Source organism: Durio zibethinus, chromosome 14, assembly GCF_047325235.1.
Source record: "Durio zibethinus cultivar Kanyao isolate XHJ-2024 chromosome 14, ASM4732523v1, whole genome shotgun sequence".
NCBI lineage: Eukaryota > Viridiplantae > Streptophyta > Magnoliopsida > Malvales > Malvaceae > Durio > Durio zibethinus.
Window position 1 is genome coordinate 25,097,752 of NC_143175.1, and position 16,549 is coordinate 25,114,300.

The 16,549-nt window shown below is 36.6% G+C and overlaps 3 protein-coding genes and 1 pseudogene across 4 annotated transcripts; all 4 read left to right on the forward strand.

Moving 5' to 3' along the window:
* Positions 1-712: 712 nt before the first annotated feature.
* LOC111295699 (serine/threonine-protein kinase ATG1c-like) lies at positions 713-8,091 on the forward strand. Of its 2 annotated transcripts, XM_022889321.2 has the most exons (14): positions 727-1,271; positions 1,923-2,038; positions 2,221-2,338; positions 2,417-2,475; positions 2,822-2,886; positions 3,567-3,660; positions 3,750-3,830; positions 3,992-4,100; positions 5,406-5,478; positions 5,569-5,942; positions 6,091-6,452; positions 6,863-7,157; positions 7,349-7,419; positions 7,665-8,091. In XM_022889321.2, the coding sequence occupies exons 2-14, from the start codon at positions 1,997-1,999 to the stop codon at positions 7,893-7,895; spliced, it is 1,974 nt and encodes a 657-aa protein (XP_022745056.2). In that variant the 5' UTR covers positions 727-1,271; positions 1,923-1,996; the 3' UTR covers positions 7,896-8,091. The 2 variants fall into 2 exon arrangements, with proteins under 2 accessions (XP_022745053.2, XP_022745056.2); XM_022889318.2 differs by lacking the exon at positions 1,923-2,038 and having other exon boundaries at positions 713-1,271.
* A 157-nt stretch (positions 8,092-8,248) lies between these two features.
* On the forward strand, positions 8,249-11,916 carry LOC111295702 (protein RETICULATA, chloroplastic-like). Its single transcript, XM_022889328.2, has 8 exons — positions 8,249-8,437; positions 8,525-9,093; positions 9,286-9,384; positions 9,748-9,968; positions 10,119-10,188; positions 10,266-10,345; positions 11,122-11,186; positions 11,474-11,916. The coding sequence occupies exons 2-8, from the start codon at positions 8,566-8,568 to the stop codon at positions 11,665-11,667; spliced, it is 1,257 nt and encodes a 418-aa protein (XP_022745063.2). The 5' UTR covers positions 8,249-8,437; positions 8,525-8,565; the 3' UTR covers positions 11,668-11,916.
* On the forward strand, positions 11,869-14,698 carry LOC111295701 (protein NRT1/ PTR FAMILY 2.8-like). Its single transcript, XM_022889327.2, has 3 exons — positions 11,869-12,377; positions 12,520-12,737; positions 13,130-14,698. The coding sequence occupies exons 1-3, from the start codon at positions 12,206-12,208 to the stop codon at positions 14,549-14,551; spliced, it is 1,812 nt and encodes a 603-aa protein (XP_022745062.2). The 5' UTR covers positions 11,869-12,205; the 3' UTR covers positions 14,552-14,698.
* A 155-nt stretch (positions 14,699-14,853) lies between these two features.
* LOC149515186 (uncharacterized) lies at positions 14,854-15,941 on the forward strand (annotated as a pseudogene).
* The last annotated feature ends 608 nt before the right edge of the window (positions 15,942-16,549 follow it).

Genomic DNA, 16,549 nt, shown 5'->3' on the forward strand with positions numbered 1-16,549 from the left:
AAATTTGTAATTTATTTTATTATTTTTAAATTATAACTTTTTTTTATATAAATATAAAATTATAAGTTGTAATAATCCAAGTTTTTTCGTGTATTTTTTTGGTTAACTTGATTTTAAATGCCAACAAACCAAAATTAACCTATGATGAACAAGTTAATTTTCATATGCATGTGTTTTGTTTGATTTTTAAAACCTTTACCCGTTTTATTTTAATATATCATTGGTTTCATTCATTAAAAATGAGAAATTATATACAAATAAAAGTCAAAATAGAACGATGAAAAATGTATACCTTGAATATAACTAAAAAAATGAATAATGTGAACTTTTATATATTAAAAGACCAAGTTTAATATGATTGTTAGTGATATATTTTTTGAACTATTTAAAAATATAAACAGATTAAAAAATATGAACAAATGTCAATCATGTTATAAAATGATAGAAGTAGAAAGAGAATATTTATTTATAATCATTAATAAATAAAATATTTTGATTCATAAACTTAAAAATGGAAAATGGAAAATAAACCGTTAATATTTGGATCTTAAGCTGCACACCACCCAATTAAAACCGGCCAACTCACTGTAACTCCGGGGTTGCACCGTAGAGCCAACTGTACGTTAAAATATACTCCATCTTAATTCCGCTTTCGCTTGTGGCTTTCGTAAAGGCAATCAAAATCACCAAAAAGCTAATCAACGATTACGTTCACTAATCACAATTGCAATCTCAATAATTCAACTGATAATAATAATTAGAATCCAAAATAAAAAAAAAAACCATTAACGAAAGTTCCATTAAAAATTTAATCTCACCCTCCCCTCTCTTCCTCTCTCTTCGTCACCATCGTATTAAGATCTTTGCACGGCCAATCGGAAATCCTTCTAAATTGCGGGTCGAATCTTCCAAAGGATTCAAATTCCAGCATCTGATACTCTAATATTTTAAAGCTTATATTCTGGTGTCGGATCCTAGGGTTTTTTCCTGTCTGTCTCTCTCTCTCTATTTTTTTAGGTTCGTCTGTAATGGCTCAAGCAACGGGGAAGGGAAGAGTTTTAGGGGACTATTTAGTGGGCCGGCAAATCGGGTCGGGTTCGTCCTCGACTGTTTGGCATGCGAGGCATCGAGTTCATGGAACCGAGGTAGCGATAAAGGAGATCGTAACGGGTCGACTTAATAAGAAGTTGCTGGATAGTTTGATGTCGGAGATCTTTATTTTGAAGAGAATTAATCATCCTAATATTATTCAACTGTATGATATTATTGAGGTTCGTGTCGTCTTCTTCTTCTTCTTCTTCTTTCTTTTTTTAAAAAATTGTTTCATATACTATTCTAGGAGCTGTTTGGATGCCTAGAAAGTAGAGGAAGAAGTGGCGGAAACGGAACTGTTTGAATTTATTGTTAGAAATTGAGTTGTTTAAGGTAGGGACTGAAACTTGAGATGCCGTTTATTTCAATGGAAAGTTCTTTTTAAAGGAAAATATTAAAAGGACATAGAATTTGTATTATTTTTTGCTGAAGATATTTTAAGATACGGCATTGAAAACAATAAGAATCTATTTTTGGTTCCAAAATTTTGCGGACTTTCAATTGAAAAAGTAGTTGTTTGATAGAAGCAGAGAATGAATGAATTAATGAAGAGTAGAATTTTCGGTCAATCTATGTCATGTGTTTACGTAAGCCTCTATTGCGTTGAGAGTTTGCAATTTGGAAGACCAAAAATGAGTCAAAATTTCATTTCATTTTCCCTTCGCTCCACAAAAACAAATGTTAAGTTAGAAGCTTTGAGGAACATTGAAAATTTTATGGTAAATTTGCAGTGGTCAGGGGAAACTAAATTGAAATGCTATTTTTGTGTGCTTTTGAAGCTCTCTGCTGTTTTTATGTATATCTAAAATATTTTCTTCGTGCTGAAGTAGTTATATGCTGTGGCCCTTCATTCCATGGACTGCTTGGAGTGGAGTAATGGTTTCCGTAGTTGCAATTTTGCTCTATGGGTTGGAGCAGCATTTTGTTATTTCTCATTGGATCTTTTGTAAGTGGAGGTCATTTAAAAAATGTCTCTCATAATGTACTTTTGATTTGAAATTAAAGTTGTTTGAGATAATGTTGATGTGCCTTGCCAATTTTTTTTTTTTACTTTCAGTTGTTATATAAGCAATTGTATAGTATATATCTTAATCATATTTTTATTTTGGTTTATATGCATATCTTTAGGTTCCTGGAAAGATACATCTTGTATTGGAGTACTGCAAGGGGGGTGATCTTTTTATGTATATTACATGCCATGGAAGAGTCCCTGAGGCAACTGCAAAGCATTTCATGCAGCAGCTAGGTACGCTACAAATGGTTGTTGGTTTTCCTCATCCATTGAATTTTGGTCACTTAAACTCCTATAATCATCTTCTTGCAGCATCTGGCCTACAAGTTCTCCGTGAAAATAATGTTATACATCGGGATCTAAAACCTCAGGTTCAATTCATTCTCTTTGCTTCAAGTTTGAATTTTGATATAATTTTATGGCTGCTTATGCCTATAAGGAAAGAAGCAAGCCTACTCAAAAAGGCATACTATTTTCTTTCTATAATTGTAATCAAATAGGATTTTGATGTAAGAGATTATACTTTTTTTCCCTCTAAATTGGGTTTGTTTTTGAACCATATTATGGAATGTGATGAAGTTGTATATATTGGTAGATGTGCTATCAAAAATAGGTCCTTGATGTTTAAAGACATCCTTTGGTATAGGCTAGTCTTGTCCATGCTGTGAAGTTTTCTTTCAATAGGTTCTCTTTGTAATATTATCGTTTCTCGAACAGAATCTTCTTCTCTCAAAAAATGACAGCAATGCAGTTTTAAGGATTGCGGACTTTGGATTTGCAAGGTAAATGATCACATTGACTCACCTACTTATAGGGTGTTTTCTTTCCCTTTCCGATTTTCTTATTAAAGGAATCTTGGTGAGTAAAATGTACCTTCCATCCTCTACTAGGCCTTATCCTTGGCTGTTTCAATTTGGCTGCATGTGCAACATTGCAAGTAATTCTTTTGATTGTTGGTACTACAACTTGAGACCACCCATCTTTTATGTGCTTATCCTGCTTTAGATGATATGAGAATGGTTTCTATTCTCAAATTTAAAATTAAGAGGGATGATCTTAGGGCGTAACCACTGCATAGATTGGTTCTCGACATAGTGAGGAATGGAAACTGAGGCTTCAAAAACATGACATGTTTGGAAATTATGGTGACAATAAACATGGCTGCAATGGTCCAGTGTAATTGATTTTTAATTGCAGATATTAGTCAATGAAGTTATTCATAATTATTGTCTACTGTCCTTTCTTTTTCAGAGTTCTGTTAAAAATTGAGATTCTTTTGCATTTGTAATCCCATTGGTCTCATTTTGCTATTAAAATAAAGTTCAATTTTTTACATATCCTTAATTGTGGACAGACGGAAAGAAGATGAAAAAGATATAACTTTACTTCTATGCGAATCTTCTTTTCTAATGAATTTTCACCCATAGTCAATTGTTAGAACATTACAGTTCTGTTTTGGCAGATCTCTGCAACCTAGGGGGCTTGCTGAAACATTATGTGGTTCACCGCTTTACATGGCTCCAGAGATAATGCAACTGCAGAAGTATGATGCAAAGGTGATAGTTACTCCCCGCCCATGACTCCTCTTCCCTCTTCTCGTTCATACTTGAAATTACTGCCTGCTAACCTTGACCATGATATGCAGGCAGATCTCTGGAGTGTTGGTGCTATTTTATTTCAGCTTGTTACTGGGAAAACTCCATTCAATGGAAACAGTCAAATTCAGGTTTAATGAACTTTTTAACTTTTTTGTTTATCTAAAGTGGTCCCTATGGTTCTTGGAAGTTCTAATTTTAGACTTGCAATTGATCACCTGAGTTGAACTAGTGATTATTTTAGTGCCTTTGCAGTTCCCTTGATCTTTTTTTCATATCTCGTCTTATCCAGTTACTCCAGAACATTGTGAAATCAACTGAGTTGCATTTCCCTGTGGAAAACAATTATTTGACTGCTCATTGCAAAGATTTATGTCAAAAATTGCTGCGTCATAACCCAGGTATTCCACAAAGGTAGATGTAAATTACAAACTTCTGACATGTACAATAGAATTATTTGCTGACATACTAGAGAACAAAAAAAAAAAAATCATTTAACTATTAGATGCTACTTTATTCTAGGACAATGAGGATTCCCAAAATTAGAGATACATGAAACACTCTAATTCCTAGGCGGCAACCTCAATTGGAATTGTATAGTTTGTGACTAATGTTCTTACCCCTTACTTTCTGCTTGCAATTTTAGATGAATGACTTTAACCACCTATTTGTTAATTCAGCTTGCAAGAATTACTATAATATAAGTAATAGCCTCTATGTGGTAGACCACACAAAGAAGATGATGCTATGATAATGCTTTAGCTGATCTGTCAAGCCATGGAGCAAAGAGAACCATAACAGTATGTTTGGATTGAGGGGAAAGGAAGGAAAGGAAAGGAAAATAAAAAAAAAGTAATAGAAACAGAAAAACCTTTCCTTTGTTTGGATAAGCTTTTAATTTAAAGGAAAGGAAAGAAGTGGAAACTCAATAACCCTTGGTTTTCCCTTCACTTTTTTAATACGCCAATTTGGGGGAAAAGATGAGGAAAGGAAAGCTAAAAAAAATTTATTTTTGTAAAAAGACTATTATATCCAACTTTTTATTAATACCAAAAGCCTAGTAGAAAAAAACCTAGCCACATCACAATCTTCCTATAATTTTTTCAAAGTCATCTCTTTTTTCAAGTAAGTTTCATATGTCTCTTCCAATATAAAAATTTTTTATAATTTTTTGGTGATTTGATCTTGATGAATGATTGAATATGAATAGACATATATTTTAGGTTTAGGAGATGTCAAAGTGATAATGTGCTGAAATTCTGATAATAGCCAACAAATCCATCAATGCATGTTTGTAAAACATCTTTTTGTTTCACTTGATTAAAAACCACTAATATAGTAGCAATTGTGAGGTTAGATAAGATAGCAAACATATTATGATCTAGAAGTGCTCTATAAAATCACAAGCAATGAAAGGTTATAATTGAAAAAAATTATTATAATGAATCATTTCCTTTCTTTTTCACTCTTTATCTAAATAATGGTTGTTAGAATTCCTTTCCTTTCTTTTCCTTTATTAATTTTAATTATCCAAACAAGGGGTATATGTAACCTTTCTTTTCCTTTCCTTTATTAATATTTATCCAAACATAGTGTAAGAGTCATGTTTCATTCTGCAATGCTATCAACGTAATTTGAGTGCTGAGCAATTCTTATTTATATTCTTGTACTCATTCTTGGTGTGCTCTTTATCCTTCTATTTGCAGTGGAACGTTTAATGTTTGAAGAGTTCTTTAACCACCCATTTCTTTCTCAGGGACAATCAGACAAATCATTGAGGTAAATAAGGAAATGATTGTTCCCATCATATTGTCTTGATGTACATTATTCTTCAGTTCCCTAAATAATGAAATGTTGTGGTATATGCAGGAGTCAGAGAATTTCAAGAGCTGGTTATCCTTTTTCTGAAAGCAGTCATGTAAGGAATACTGAGGAAAGCTTTCAGGAGGACTTTCTTCCTTTCTTTCTGGATGATGATTCTAGTGGTCCTGAAGGGAGCCCTTCTGTTGCAAAGAAGAGGTCCTCAATGAAATCTGCTTATAGATTTTCTCCTGATGCAAAAGATACTAGAGAAGCAACATCTAATCCTTTGAATAAAGTGGATTTTACATCCAAATACAGCAATACAGGGCATAAATTGGAAAATACTAGTTGTAGACTTGAAAGCCGCAAGGTTTCAGGTGAAACTCTACATGAACCTTACAAATCCATGGATCAAAGATCTGTGAGTACTCGTTCAAGAGGTACCAACAATCTTATATGTTCCATTTCTCAATTCAGTTACATATGATCTAGTTTCCAACGTGTCTTGCTAAGCATATATGTTTGAGCAATTGTCATCCTTTGAATAACATGTCTGATTTAACTGTCACTCTTGCATTGTTTCCACAGTTGGGGACTCACTGGATTTGATCGACCAAGATTATGTCCTCGTGTCTGGACCTCCTGTGGATGTGTCATCTTCTTCAGCTAGCACTTCCAAGCCAAACCATATTCCATACAAATCAGAAAGTCCACCTCTTATCCCCTTTACCAGTAACACCGCATCAACTGCCCCAATGCCTATCATTGATGCTACCAATGTTAACATTTGTCATGTAGGAAGCTTGGAAAGTCAGAGCTCTACCCCTGGGACTTCTCAAGGATCCATGGATATTGGAGATACTCTGGAACAGCCATCATCTCATCGCATGACAAGGATAAAGTCATTACAGCAGTGTGCATCTGCAATTACAGAATTAGTGCATGAGAAGGCTAGTCCATAATACATCTATTCTTAGTGCATTATGCAGAGTAGTGCAATAACATAACTAGTTCCCTCTCTTTCCCCTTATTCTTCCCCCATGCTTGCATGCTTAACTGCCATTTAACCACTGAACAGTCATTTGTACTCATCTTGGTGTGTCTGGAATATTTGATTGGCTCTCTTGGATGACCGTAGCATGGTCTATTAATATATGTTGCGTGATTGAAGTTGAAGTAACCTGTGTATACAACTTCAACATTTAGATTCTCTACCTATTGCCTTTTTTGCTGCTTACTTTTGGGTCAGTAAGGTTCTTGCAATACACATGTTCCTAGCTAGGTTCTCCTCGTTTTTTTATGCTATCACAAGGTTTATTGAGGTTATTTTATATCTAACATTATCATGGTTCTTTGATAGGTTGAGGCAGATAGACAACTTGAAGCATTCTCAATCCAGCTTGTGGTTCTTGCAATTTGGAAGCAAGCATTGCATATTTGCCATACGCATGCTGCATCTTCTATGGAAGGAAGTCCTAGCCAAGAGACAAACAGATCGAGCAGGAGTGCCTGCAAGAAGCATGGAACATCTGATGCGGAAGAATTTCAGGATGTTGTCAGCCCCGAAGGGCCAGAATATATGTCCTCAGAGATAGAGAGGGAATTTCTCCGACAAGTTGAGCATGCTGAGGAACTTGCCAAGGTTGTTGAGCCGGGTATGCCTTAGATAATTATTGCTCCCTCTATCAATAATTGTTGTTCCACTTTGAAATTGCTCAAACAATAAGAAAGCAAATAAATGCATATGACAATTATTGCTGATGTGTAAGGAAACAAAGTCATGCCACTTTTCTTCATTCTATAAATTTTAAGATTCTAAATTACCATTTTGTCATCATGATTGCAGGTAGTACAGAGATGCCTGACGCGATGGAGACAATATTTCAGGCTGCCATTGCTTTTGGAAGGCATGGAGGAGTGAGTCTTTTCTACTCACCTTGATATCATTCAATTACCTAAATTGTAATCATCTATCAATCTAATTGACTGGGTTTAAGCTCATCAACAGAAAAAACAGGAGCATAGATCAAGTGAAGATCTTTTACAATATGAAATGACGTTACTTATTTACTTGATGAATGCTATGAAAGTTTGATTGAATTAAGGTGATTGAATTGAAGTAATCTTATCTGCTGAAAATTGTCCTGCATGTGTCTTTGCAGGTTGATGAGCTCATGGGTGATATGGAAAGTGCAACTTTTTTGTATTCGAAGGCAGTGCGTTTATTAGTCTTCCTTCTAGTAGAGGCACCGTCCCTCATTCTCAGTCCTCCATTTTCCCTCACAAACTCAGATCGGTATAGACTTAGAACTTACATTGATTTTCTTAGAAACAGGCAAGTTTACTCAAGATCTCAGAGAATAGCTCTTCTCAAGTGCAAGGATCAGCCATAGAATCACCCAAAATTTTTTTTTTTTTAATTCGTGCTCCTGATGACTTGCCCTATTTTGTAAAAAATATATATTTGTACAGTTATTCTTTTGAGTAACAGGGAATTGGGGTGTCAACATGGATCAACTGTCTCCTGTTTCTGTTTCGATGTTGTAATATTCTCATTTCTGCAATTAGAGAAAGATAATAGTATGTGGAGACCGGAGAGCTTGACCATTTTCAAAACGTTTAAAGTTACCAAAACCCTAGAATAACTTAGCAAATTACAATGTCACCCACAGGTGTCTCAACTTTCAATTGCACGTGCGAACTCTCAGCCTATTTAGTCCAAGCCCGGTGGCTCTTCGTCAACTCGGGAAAGTGACACAAGGAAAGAACAAAAATCTAAAGAACAATTCTCCTCTTGTAAAATACCAACTGCTCAAATTACACGCAGTCGCGTCTCCGCCTCCTCTTTTGGCAGTGCAAGAATTAAAAAATCTCCGAAGCATTCGTTTTTACGGCCACAAAACAAGCCCTTTCTCTCTCTCTCTCCAAACAAAGGGTTTGTTCCTTCTTCAAATCTTCTAACTTTTCTTTTCTTCAAATATTTTTTGATTCCAAGCTAAGGTGTCTTTGGTTTTTTGATCAGGTTACAACTTTTTGCCGTTTCTTCTATTTGCCGATATAAAAATGTCGGGTTTTAGATTGTTACATTTGGTTAATGTTAGGAACGATGTCGTTTTAACGAAGTTATGGAGTCAAGATTTGAGCTTTTTAAAAAATGGTAGTGAAAGATTCGTTTTTTCAGTGAAGAAGAAACAAAGGCTGGTAATTTTAAGCTTGTCTCAACCACCAGAGGTAGAGCCTCAATCTGGTGCGGCAGCGAGTATAGTAACTAAGGAAAGTAGTGAAAGTAATATTGGAAAAGAAGACGTTAGGATTTTGGGGAGTGATCATGAGGAAGCGAAAATCGATGACGGAAATAGTGGGGGGTTTTTTGATGGAAATGGTAAGTTTAATAATGGTGGTGGTGGAGGCGCTGACGGCGATGGTGAAAAGGGTGATCCGGAAGAGGAGGAGTTTGGACCAATTATGACATTTGAGGAGGTTATGAAGGAGACAGAGGCTAGAGGGGCTACTCTCCCTTCTGATATGTTGGAGGCAGCAAAAAGTGTTGGGATTCGTAAATTGCTTCTACTTAGATATTTGGATTTGCAGGTAATGTTAGTAAAAATTTGCTGATTTTTGTAGGATTTAATTGCTTCTGCATGGTGAAATAAGTATAGAAACCAGTTATGTATTTTTTAGAAGCAATAGTCGGGTGACTGATAGGAAAAAAAAGTTCAATTTTTGCATTAAATTTTGAATTATTTTGTTATTCGAGTATATTTGATGCTGTAGTTATTGTAGGGATCAAGTTGGCCTCTAGGATTTGCAATGAGGTCATGGGGAATGCTTCGGAACCGGATGTTGGCTGACCCATCTTTTCTTTTTAAAATTGGAACAGAGGTTTGTTTAATGTTCATCTTGTTTTTTGTTGTAATACTTGTGCAAGTTGTATGTATGCTTGCACGGAAAAATACAAGAATACTGAATAAAGTATCATTGACTCGTTTTTCTATGATGATTTTCATATTAACTGTTTAGACTCAGGTTGGAAAATAACAACACTGGGCTCCATTTCATGGTCAATTGCCATTGATGAGCTAATAAGCTGAAACTTGATGAAATATTTTATGAGAATATTATAGGCTTCATAGGAAGCTAAAGTTTAGATCTTTTAAAAGCTAAAGTTTACAAGAGTACCTTTAATGTGGTGTTTGCTTTGCCAATTTTCATATAAAAGGGTTACGTTGCTTTATCATAATGCAGATAGTTATTGATTCTTGTTGTGCTACCCTTGCGGAAGTTCAAAAGAGAGGCAAGGACTTCTGGGCAGAATTTGAGTTGTATGTTGCTGATCTTTTGGTTGGAGTGGTGGTGAACATTGCTTTAGTTGGTATGTTGGCTCCATATGCACGTATTGGGCAACCATCTATATCAAAAGGGTACCTTGGGCGCATGCAACGTGCTTATGGAGCTCTCCCTAGCAGGTTATCGTAATATGCGACAAGCAAATACTTGATGTAGATGAGCATAATGCACTTATTTTGCTTCTTAATATATCTTATGTTATGTTATCTGCAGCGTTGAAGGTATAAAAAGTTTCTTTATTGAGTTTCCTTATTTATCATCTTCTATAGTGTGTTCGAAGCTGAAAGGCCAGGTTGTAGATTTACAGTGAAACAGAGAATTGCTACATACTTTTATAAGGTAAAACTTAGATATAAGTCAACTGAATTATAGTGTCATCTTCGGTGGATTGATGTTACTGATCAAAACTTTTTCAGGGAGTCCTGTATGCGTCAGTTGGGTTTGCATGTGGTATTATAGGCCAAGGAATTGCAAATTTGATAATGACCGCCAAGAGGTAAAGGCATCCTTTATTTTTGCACATGCTGACTTCCACTTCACTTAATCTTTTTTTGGTGTTCATTTTTCTCTGAAATATAAATTGTTTTCAAGATCTATATCACTACTTCAGAGGTTCAGCAGTCTTTTCTTTTACCTTTTTAAAATTTCAATAATATATTTTAATGGTTGCAAGAAAAAATTAGCCCCGTCATCCTACTTTGAATGATGAGGCATCATATAGATTCCTGGTGCACCATCCATGTAATTTTTGTCTAGTTTACCATTTTACTTGGAACTAATCACAATTCCATTCTGTCAATTTTGGAAAATGGAGTAAGGATTTTACTTATCCACAAGCTCAAATCTTCCATGTGCTATGGATCCGTTTTTGTTGTGGGATTTAGGGAATTGAGGAAGGGTTATTTAAGGTCCAGCCGAAGCCAACTATCTTTTAGCGAACAATGTCTGGTTTATAAATGATCTTATGTGGAAACAACCATTTTCTACTTTTCTTACAGAGATCTCAGGATTTAAATGGATGTCTAAATATGCTGTATATGAGATCTAGACTGCATGAGAAAATGATGTTTGCTCAGTAAACAAATTGTGGTTCTTCTGATGTAACTTCAAACCACCTTTTCTATTCATGTATGCTTTGGATAAAACTTTATCTGCAATTGATTTATTTTATGGAAATTGAGCTGCTATGATGAAGCCAACTAGTAGCTTTTAAGGATGCATCCATTTTCTTGAAGTTTCTTATTTCTTACCATATATTTTCTCATCAATCAGAAGCATGAAGAAGTCAAAAGAGGACATACCTGTGCCACCTCTTCTGAAGAGTGCAGCTCTCTGGGGTACGTATGCCTTCACTTCTTGAATGTTAATCTTTGTAATTCATGGAACCATTGCAGTAATATGATCTGAAAAATTATGGTGTTAATGACATGATATAAAGTTGCTGTGCACTGTTTCCTTAATTATGATTCATCAGTTAAGTTTGCCTTAATGCATATGATCTATCTAAATTAATTGAATTAACCTGTACAGTGTTTATTGGTTGGCATTGAGATTTTAACAAGCTCAGATCATCCTGTGTTTGATCTGGGAATACTAATTAGATGCATCTCCTCCCATCTGGCAGGCGTTTTCCTTGCAGTTTCTTCTAATACTCGTTATCAGATCATTAATGGATTGGAACAGTTGGTGGAGGCATCACCTTTGGCCAAGCAGGTTCCACCTGTTGCGATGGCTTTCACTGTTGGAGTGCGATTTGCCAACAACATTTATGGTGGGATGCAGTTTGTGGACTGGGCCAGATGGAGTGGAGTGCAATAATTGCACATGTTCTTCATATATTTAGTTAGAAAATAGCCTTCCCTAACCATTCTATTTGGGGTAGAGTTACAAATTTCAATAATCTTGAGTTTTGGATGTTAAACATCAATGTCATAGCCATCAAAGAAGGCGGACAGCTATCGCCCTTTGTATCTTTCCTGCCAGGGGATGTATTTAATCTTGGTCATTACTTGGGAAGTTAATCTTTTCAAAAATATTGAACTCAATCTATTCTTCTTTACAGTCTTATATTATAATTCGCTAATTCAGGTATAAGTAATGGTTATGAAGAGCTATCTTGGTTAAATGCATGGTCGAAAGTTTACATTTTTCCGTGTCAAGCAATTTGTCATTACGAGGTAAGTTATAACATAAACTTTGTTGGCCTGGTAAAAATGGAAAAAAAATTATCCCGACTTTCCCCAAAAACAGAAAAATCTTCGGACACGGGAAAAACAATATAATAAGCCGTTGAGCAACAGACTTTCAACACAAAATTCGGGAACATATCCATATATCTCTGGTTTAATAGCAGAGAATGAAGCTACAAGAAAAGGAAAAAGGAAGGAAGGGGAAGAATTTGACAGAGAAAGATATGGCTGATGGATCCAGTTCTTCCTTGGTGGACCAAAACTCGCAATCCCCTCCATATCTTTCACCTTCGTCTGAAAAGGCACCTGGAGGATGGAGGGCTGTCAAATACATTCTTGGTAATTTATTGCAATGCCAACAATCGCCTTCATTCTAACGCCATTTACTGTTTTCTCTTTCATTGTTTTACATGAATTCAAATGGGTAGGTGCAGATTTCCTGATCATATTTATGTCTTTTTTTTTTGTTTTCCATTTACAGCGAACGAGACCTTCGAGAAACTTGCTTCCATGAGTTTGATTGCCAATATGACTGTGTATTTGAAAACCAAATACAACATGGATGGGATTCTTGTGGTTAACGTGATTAATATTTGGTCTGGTTGCTCCAACATCACATCAATAGGTGGTGCTTTGGTTTCTGATACATTTCTGGGACGGTTCCTCACGCTTCTCTTTGGTTCAATCTCCTCGTTACTGGTAAATCAGTGTGCTTTTCCCTAATTCCACATATAGATATGGAAGTATGAAAGATCTTGGAGTATAACAAATTGCATTTAATTATTATGGCATCCCCAGAAGTTGTCTTTCAGTTTTGGACCTTTGGTGTTCAAAATACCATGCCTTGGATATTCCTTCCAAGTACAGTTAATGAACAAAGATATCCAGCATGAAAGATTCAAATTAATGTTGTCTGTCGTGTGGATACTTGTATTTACTTTCGGTGTTTATGTAGAGATTTCATTTTAAAATGCTGAAACATAGGTGAAAGAATTCATCTCCAATAATGTCATGATTTGGATGAAACCTGATTGTCCTTTTGCACATATATACATGCTGCATATCTTGTTCTAAAATTCCTGGTCGATCAGGGGATGGCGACCATGACCGTGACTGCAGGTGTGCCTAAATTAAGACCTCCAACCTGCATTGATGAAGGCAATTGCATAGAACCAAAGTCGTGGCAGATGGGTATTCTTTTTGCTGGTCTTGCATTTATGGCCATTGGAGCTGGAGGCATTAGACCATGCAACATTGCCTTTGGAGCTGATCAGTTTGACACCACAACAAAGAAGGGAAGAGCACAACTAGAAAGCTTCTTCAACTGGTGGTACTTCACATTCACCTTGGCCCTCGTGATTGCTCTAACAGGAGTAGTCTATATTCAGACCAATATCAGTTGGATTATTGGTTTTGCCATTCCAACTGGTTGCCTTTTTGTTTCCATTATGATTTGCATAATTGGACACCACACCTACATAATAATGAAGCCACAAGGAAGTGTTTTTGTTGACATGGTTAAAGTGATCACAGCAGCCATTAGAAAGTGTAATTTAACTGCGTCTGGGCACTTCTTTTATGATCCTGACCACCATGAATCAGGATCAAAACTCTCAAGCACCAAAAGGTTCAGTTGCCTTGACAAGGCTGCTATTATTGTTGATCAAAGTGAGTTGGACGACCAAGGCAAGCCCAAGAATGAATGGAGATTATGCAGTATTCAACAAGTGGAAAATCTCAAAATGTTGATTGGAATTATGCCTGTTTGGATAGCAGGAATTGGTTGTTTCATAACCATGGACCAGCAGGGTACAATTGGAATTCTTCAAGCGATTCAGACAACCAAAACCGTTGGATCTAGTTTCCAGGTCCCCCCAGGCTGGATGGGGCTCTCATCAATGATTGCTCTTGCAATATGGATATTCATTTATGAGCAAATTTGGGTACCACAGACAAGGAGAATAACAGGGAAAGCTAAAAGATTGTCAATAACACAGAGGATTAATATTGGTATTGTGATTGCAATTGCGTGCTCGTTAGTGGCTGCCGCTATTGAGAAGCAACGCCGGACGGCAGCTTTGAAACAAGGTTCCTTCGAGTCTCCTATGAGCATTTTATTGCTTCTGCCACAGTTTGTCTTATCAGGTTTAATAGAAGCATTTGCTGCAGTGGCACTGATGGAATTTCTCACCACGCAATTGCCAGAGTCCATGAGAACTGTTGCTGGAGCAATCTTCTTTGTCAGCTTATCTCTCGCAAGCTACTTGAACTCCATTCTTGTCAACATCGTCTACAAAATGACAAGAAAAGGTGGGAAATCACCATGGTTAGGTGGTCAAGACCTTAACAAGGATAAGCTTGAAAACTTCTATTACCTCGTGGCTGGCATAGGAGCCCTGAATCTCCTTTATTTCAATCTCTATGCAAGGCGTTTCGTGACCAATGCTCGTACTGATAAAAAAGAATCAGAGGGCCAAAAGAACAATGAAGAGCAAATATTGGATGTAGCATAAAAAAAAAAAAAAAAGATAAGATGGGTCCAGTCTAGGAATAGCCATACCTTAACCATTCTTTCAAAAGGAGGACCCAAGTTTGAATTTCTTGCTCTGAATTATATACTAATTGGGGATTAGAGAGAGCAAAAATATAGAGGATCATGATTCATTATTGACACTCTGTTAATTCCTACTTCTTGTCTAGGGATAGTCCTTTTTCCGGTTGCTTGGTTTTTTTTTCTAATGATTCATTTGTGGCAAATTCACACTTCTGGGAAGTGTTTTTATCTCTTTCTACTTCCCTTTCTACTTCGAAAACGATGATACGTGGATCACCAAACTATCTATGCTGTACGGATGTAAGTTCTACTGCCGCATCCAATGTCTGATTTAACTGCTATCCAGTGGCCAAATAACTGATAGCCTTAGTGGTCCTCGTTTTATCACGTGGACCGGATGCACTTGTCAACTTTGTCACCAAGGGCCAGGGCCAATTGACAAGTGACAACAAAACAAATTTCCAATTCTAACGTATATATATATATATTTCCCTTCCGTCTCTCTCTTCATATACATGTGCATGTCCATAGCCATAGTAACCTTTTGACCTTTTCCTACATTTGCCCGCCATCAACCCAACGGCCCTCCGTCCAATCCTCCCTTGTCTATCCCCCACCTCCAACACCACCAGTAGTCCCACCAAGACCTCCCTCAGAGACGACCTTAAAGGCCCCCGTCACCATCATAAACCAGGTCTCTCAAAAGCAAGACCAAGACAAAGACTCCCAGGATTCCACCACCACAACCGATAAAGGACCACATCAGCCCCCGCACGCCCTTCTAGGTCCATGGTGATAGGCACCATCTTCGGCCAAGGCAAAGGCCACGTCTGGTTTTGCTTACAACACGACCGTCTCTCCACAAAACCCTCTCTCCTCCTCGAACTCTCCATCCCAACTCACCGACTCGTCCAAGAAATGCGTTGTGGCATCGTACGCATTGCTCTCGAGTGTGATTGTTCTGATCTCAGCTCCAGTCGTCTCCACTCGGTCCCTATTTGGACCATGTACTGCAATGGTCGAAAGATTGGGTTTGCTACAAAAAGAAAAGCCATCTGATGTTAAAGACGATACAGTCTACAACAATTGGAGCCGGGGTGATACCTGCTCGTTTTGCGTCGTCAGGTTCGGAGGAGATCATGTGCACAGGGGCTAATTATGAGCATGTTGCTGGTAACGATGACTAGAGGAAGGTTAATTTTATGGGTCTTTTGTAATGTATTTTGTTGGTTTCTTCTGTTCATTGCATTAGCCTCTTAGTCATATCTAGCAGATGAATGGAATTGCTCAATATTACTTTAAAAAAAAAAAAAGGGGAAACAATGAAACCAACTCTTAGCTTTTTTAAATCTCCTTTGGAAGTCTCCATCAGATTTGATGTTCCACGAATGAAACAATGAAACCAAATCACAATTGAACATGTAGCTTGACAAGAATGACAGAAACCCTTTTTCTGATTCCACGAATAGTCTTGGTTCTAAAACAATACTACCTACAAAAAAAAAAATCGAATCATTACAGTCATGTTTTTGGAGTTCCAAATTGCATAATAGGGAATTGTAACTTCGATACTTCACAATCTCCCTCCCCGAAAAGATATATTTTGTTGCATCTTATTTGAAATTTTTTTTGGCACTTTTGTGTCACGCCAATTGTTTTGATCATAACAGTTCCTAATGCTTACAAATTTCAGTACTCGTGAAGAAAACATAACCCTTCAACTCGCAATTTCTACCTCCCATTATTTTCCTTTGCTATAAAGAATTCTCTTTTACATTGCACTATATAAAGTAATTAGCTCGGAAGCTTCTCCCAGTCATCAACTACAGTTAAAAGTTTTCATATAAAAAAAAAATAAACTAGAGTTAGAACTATAATTAGAAGTGATATTCCATTTTGCTCATAGAGGATGCTGGAAGGGAAAGTTGTAGTGCGTGAAACTGATATGCCAGAGGAG

Coding starts and splice junctions, on each gene's coding strand:
- LOC111295701 (XM_022889327.2), top strand. CDS start 12,206: ATGAAGCTACAAGAAAAGGAAAAAGGAAGGAAGGGGAAGAATTTGACA. Junction 12,378..12,519: donor GGCTGTCAAATACATTCTTG/GTAATTTATTGC, acceptor TTCCATTTACAG/CGAACGAGACCTTCGAGAAA. Junction 12,738..13,129: donor GTTCAATCTCCTCGTTACTG/GTAAATCAGTGT, acceptor CTGGTCGATCAG/GGGATGGCGACCATGACCGT.
- LOC111295702 (XM_022889328.2), top strand. CDS start 8,566: ATGTCGGGTTTTAGATTGTTACATTTGGTTAATGTTAGGAACGATGTC. Junction 9,094..9,285: donor TTAGATATTTGGATTTGCAG/GTAATGTTAGTA, acceptor TAGTTATTGTAG/GGATCAAGTTGGCCTCTAGG. Junction 10,189..10,265: donor TTGCTACATACTTTTATAAG/GTAAAACTTAGA, acceptor AAACTTTTTCAG/GGAGTCCTGTATGCGTCAGT.
- LOC111295699 (XM_022889318.2), top strand. CDS start 1,029: ATGGCTCAAGCAACGGGGAAGGGAAGAGTTTTAGGGGACTATTTAGTG. Junction 5,943..6,090: donor TGTGAGTACTCGTTCAAGAG/GTACCAACAATC, acceptor TTGTTTCCACAG/TTGGGGACTCACTGGATTTG. Junction 7,158..7,348: donor TGCCAAGGTTGTTGAGCCGG/GTATGCCTTAGA, acceptor TCATGATTGCAG/GTAGTACAGAGATGCCTGAC.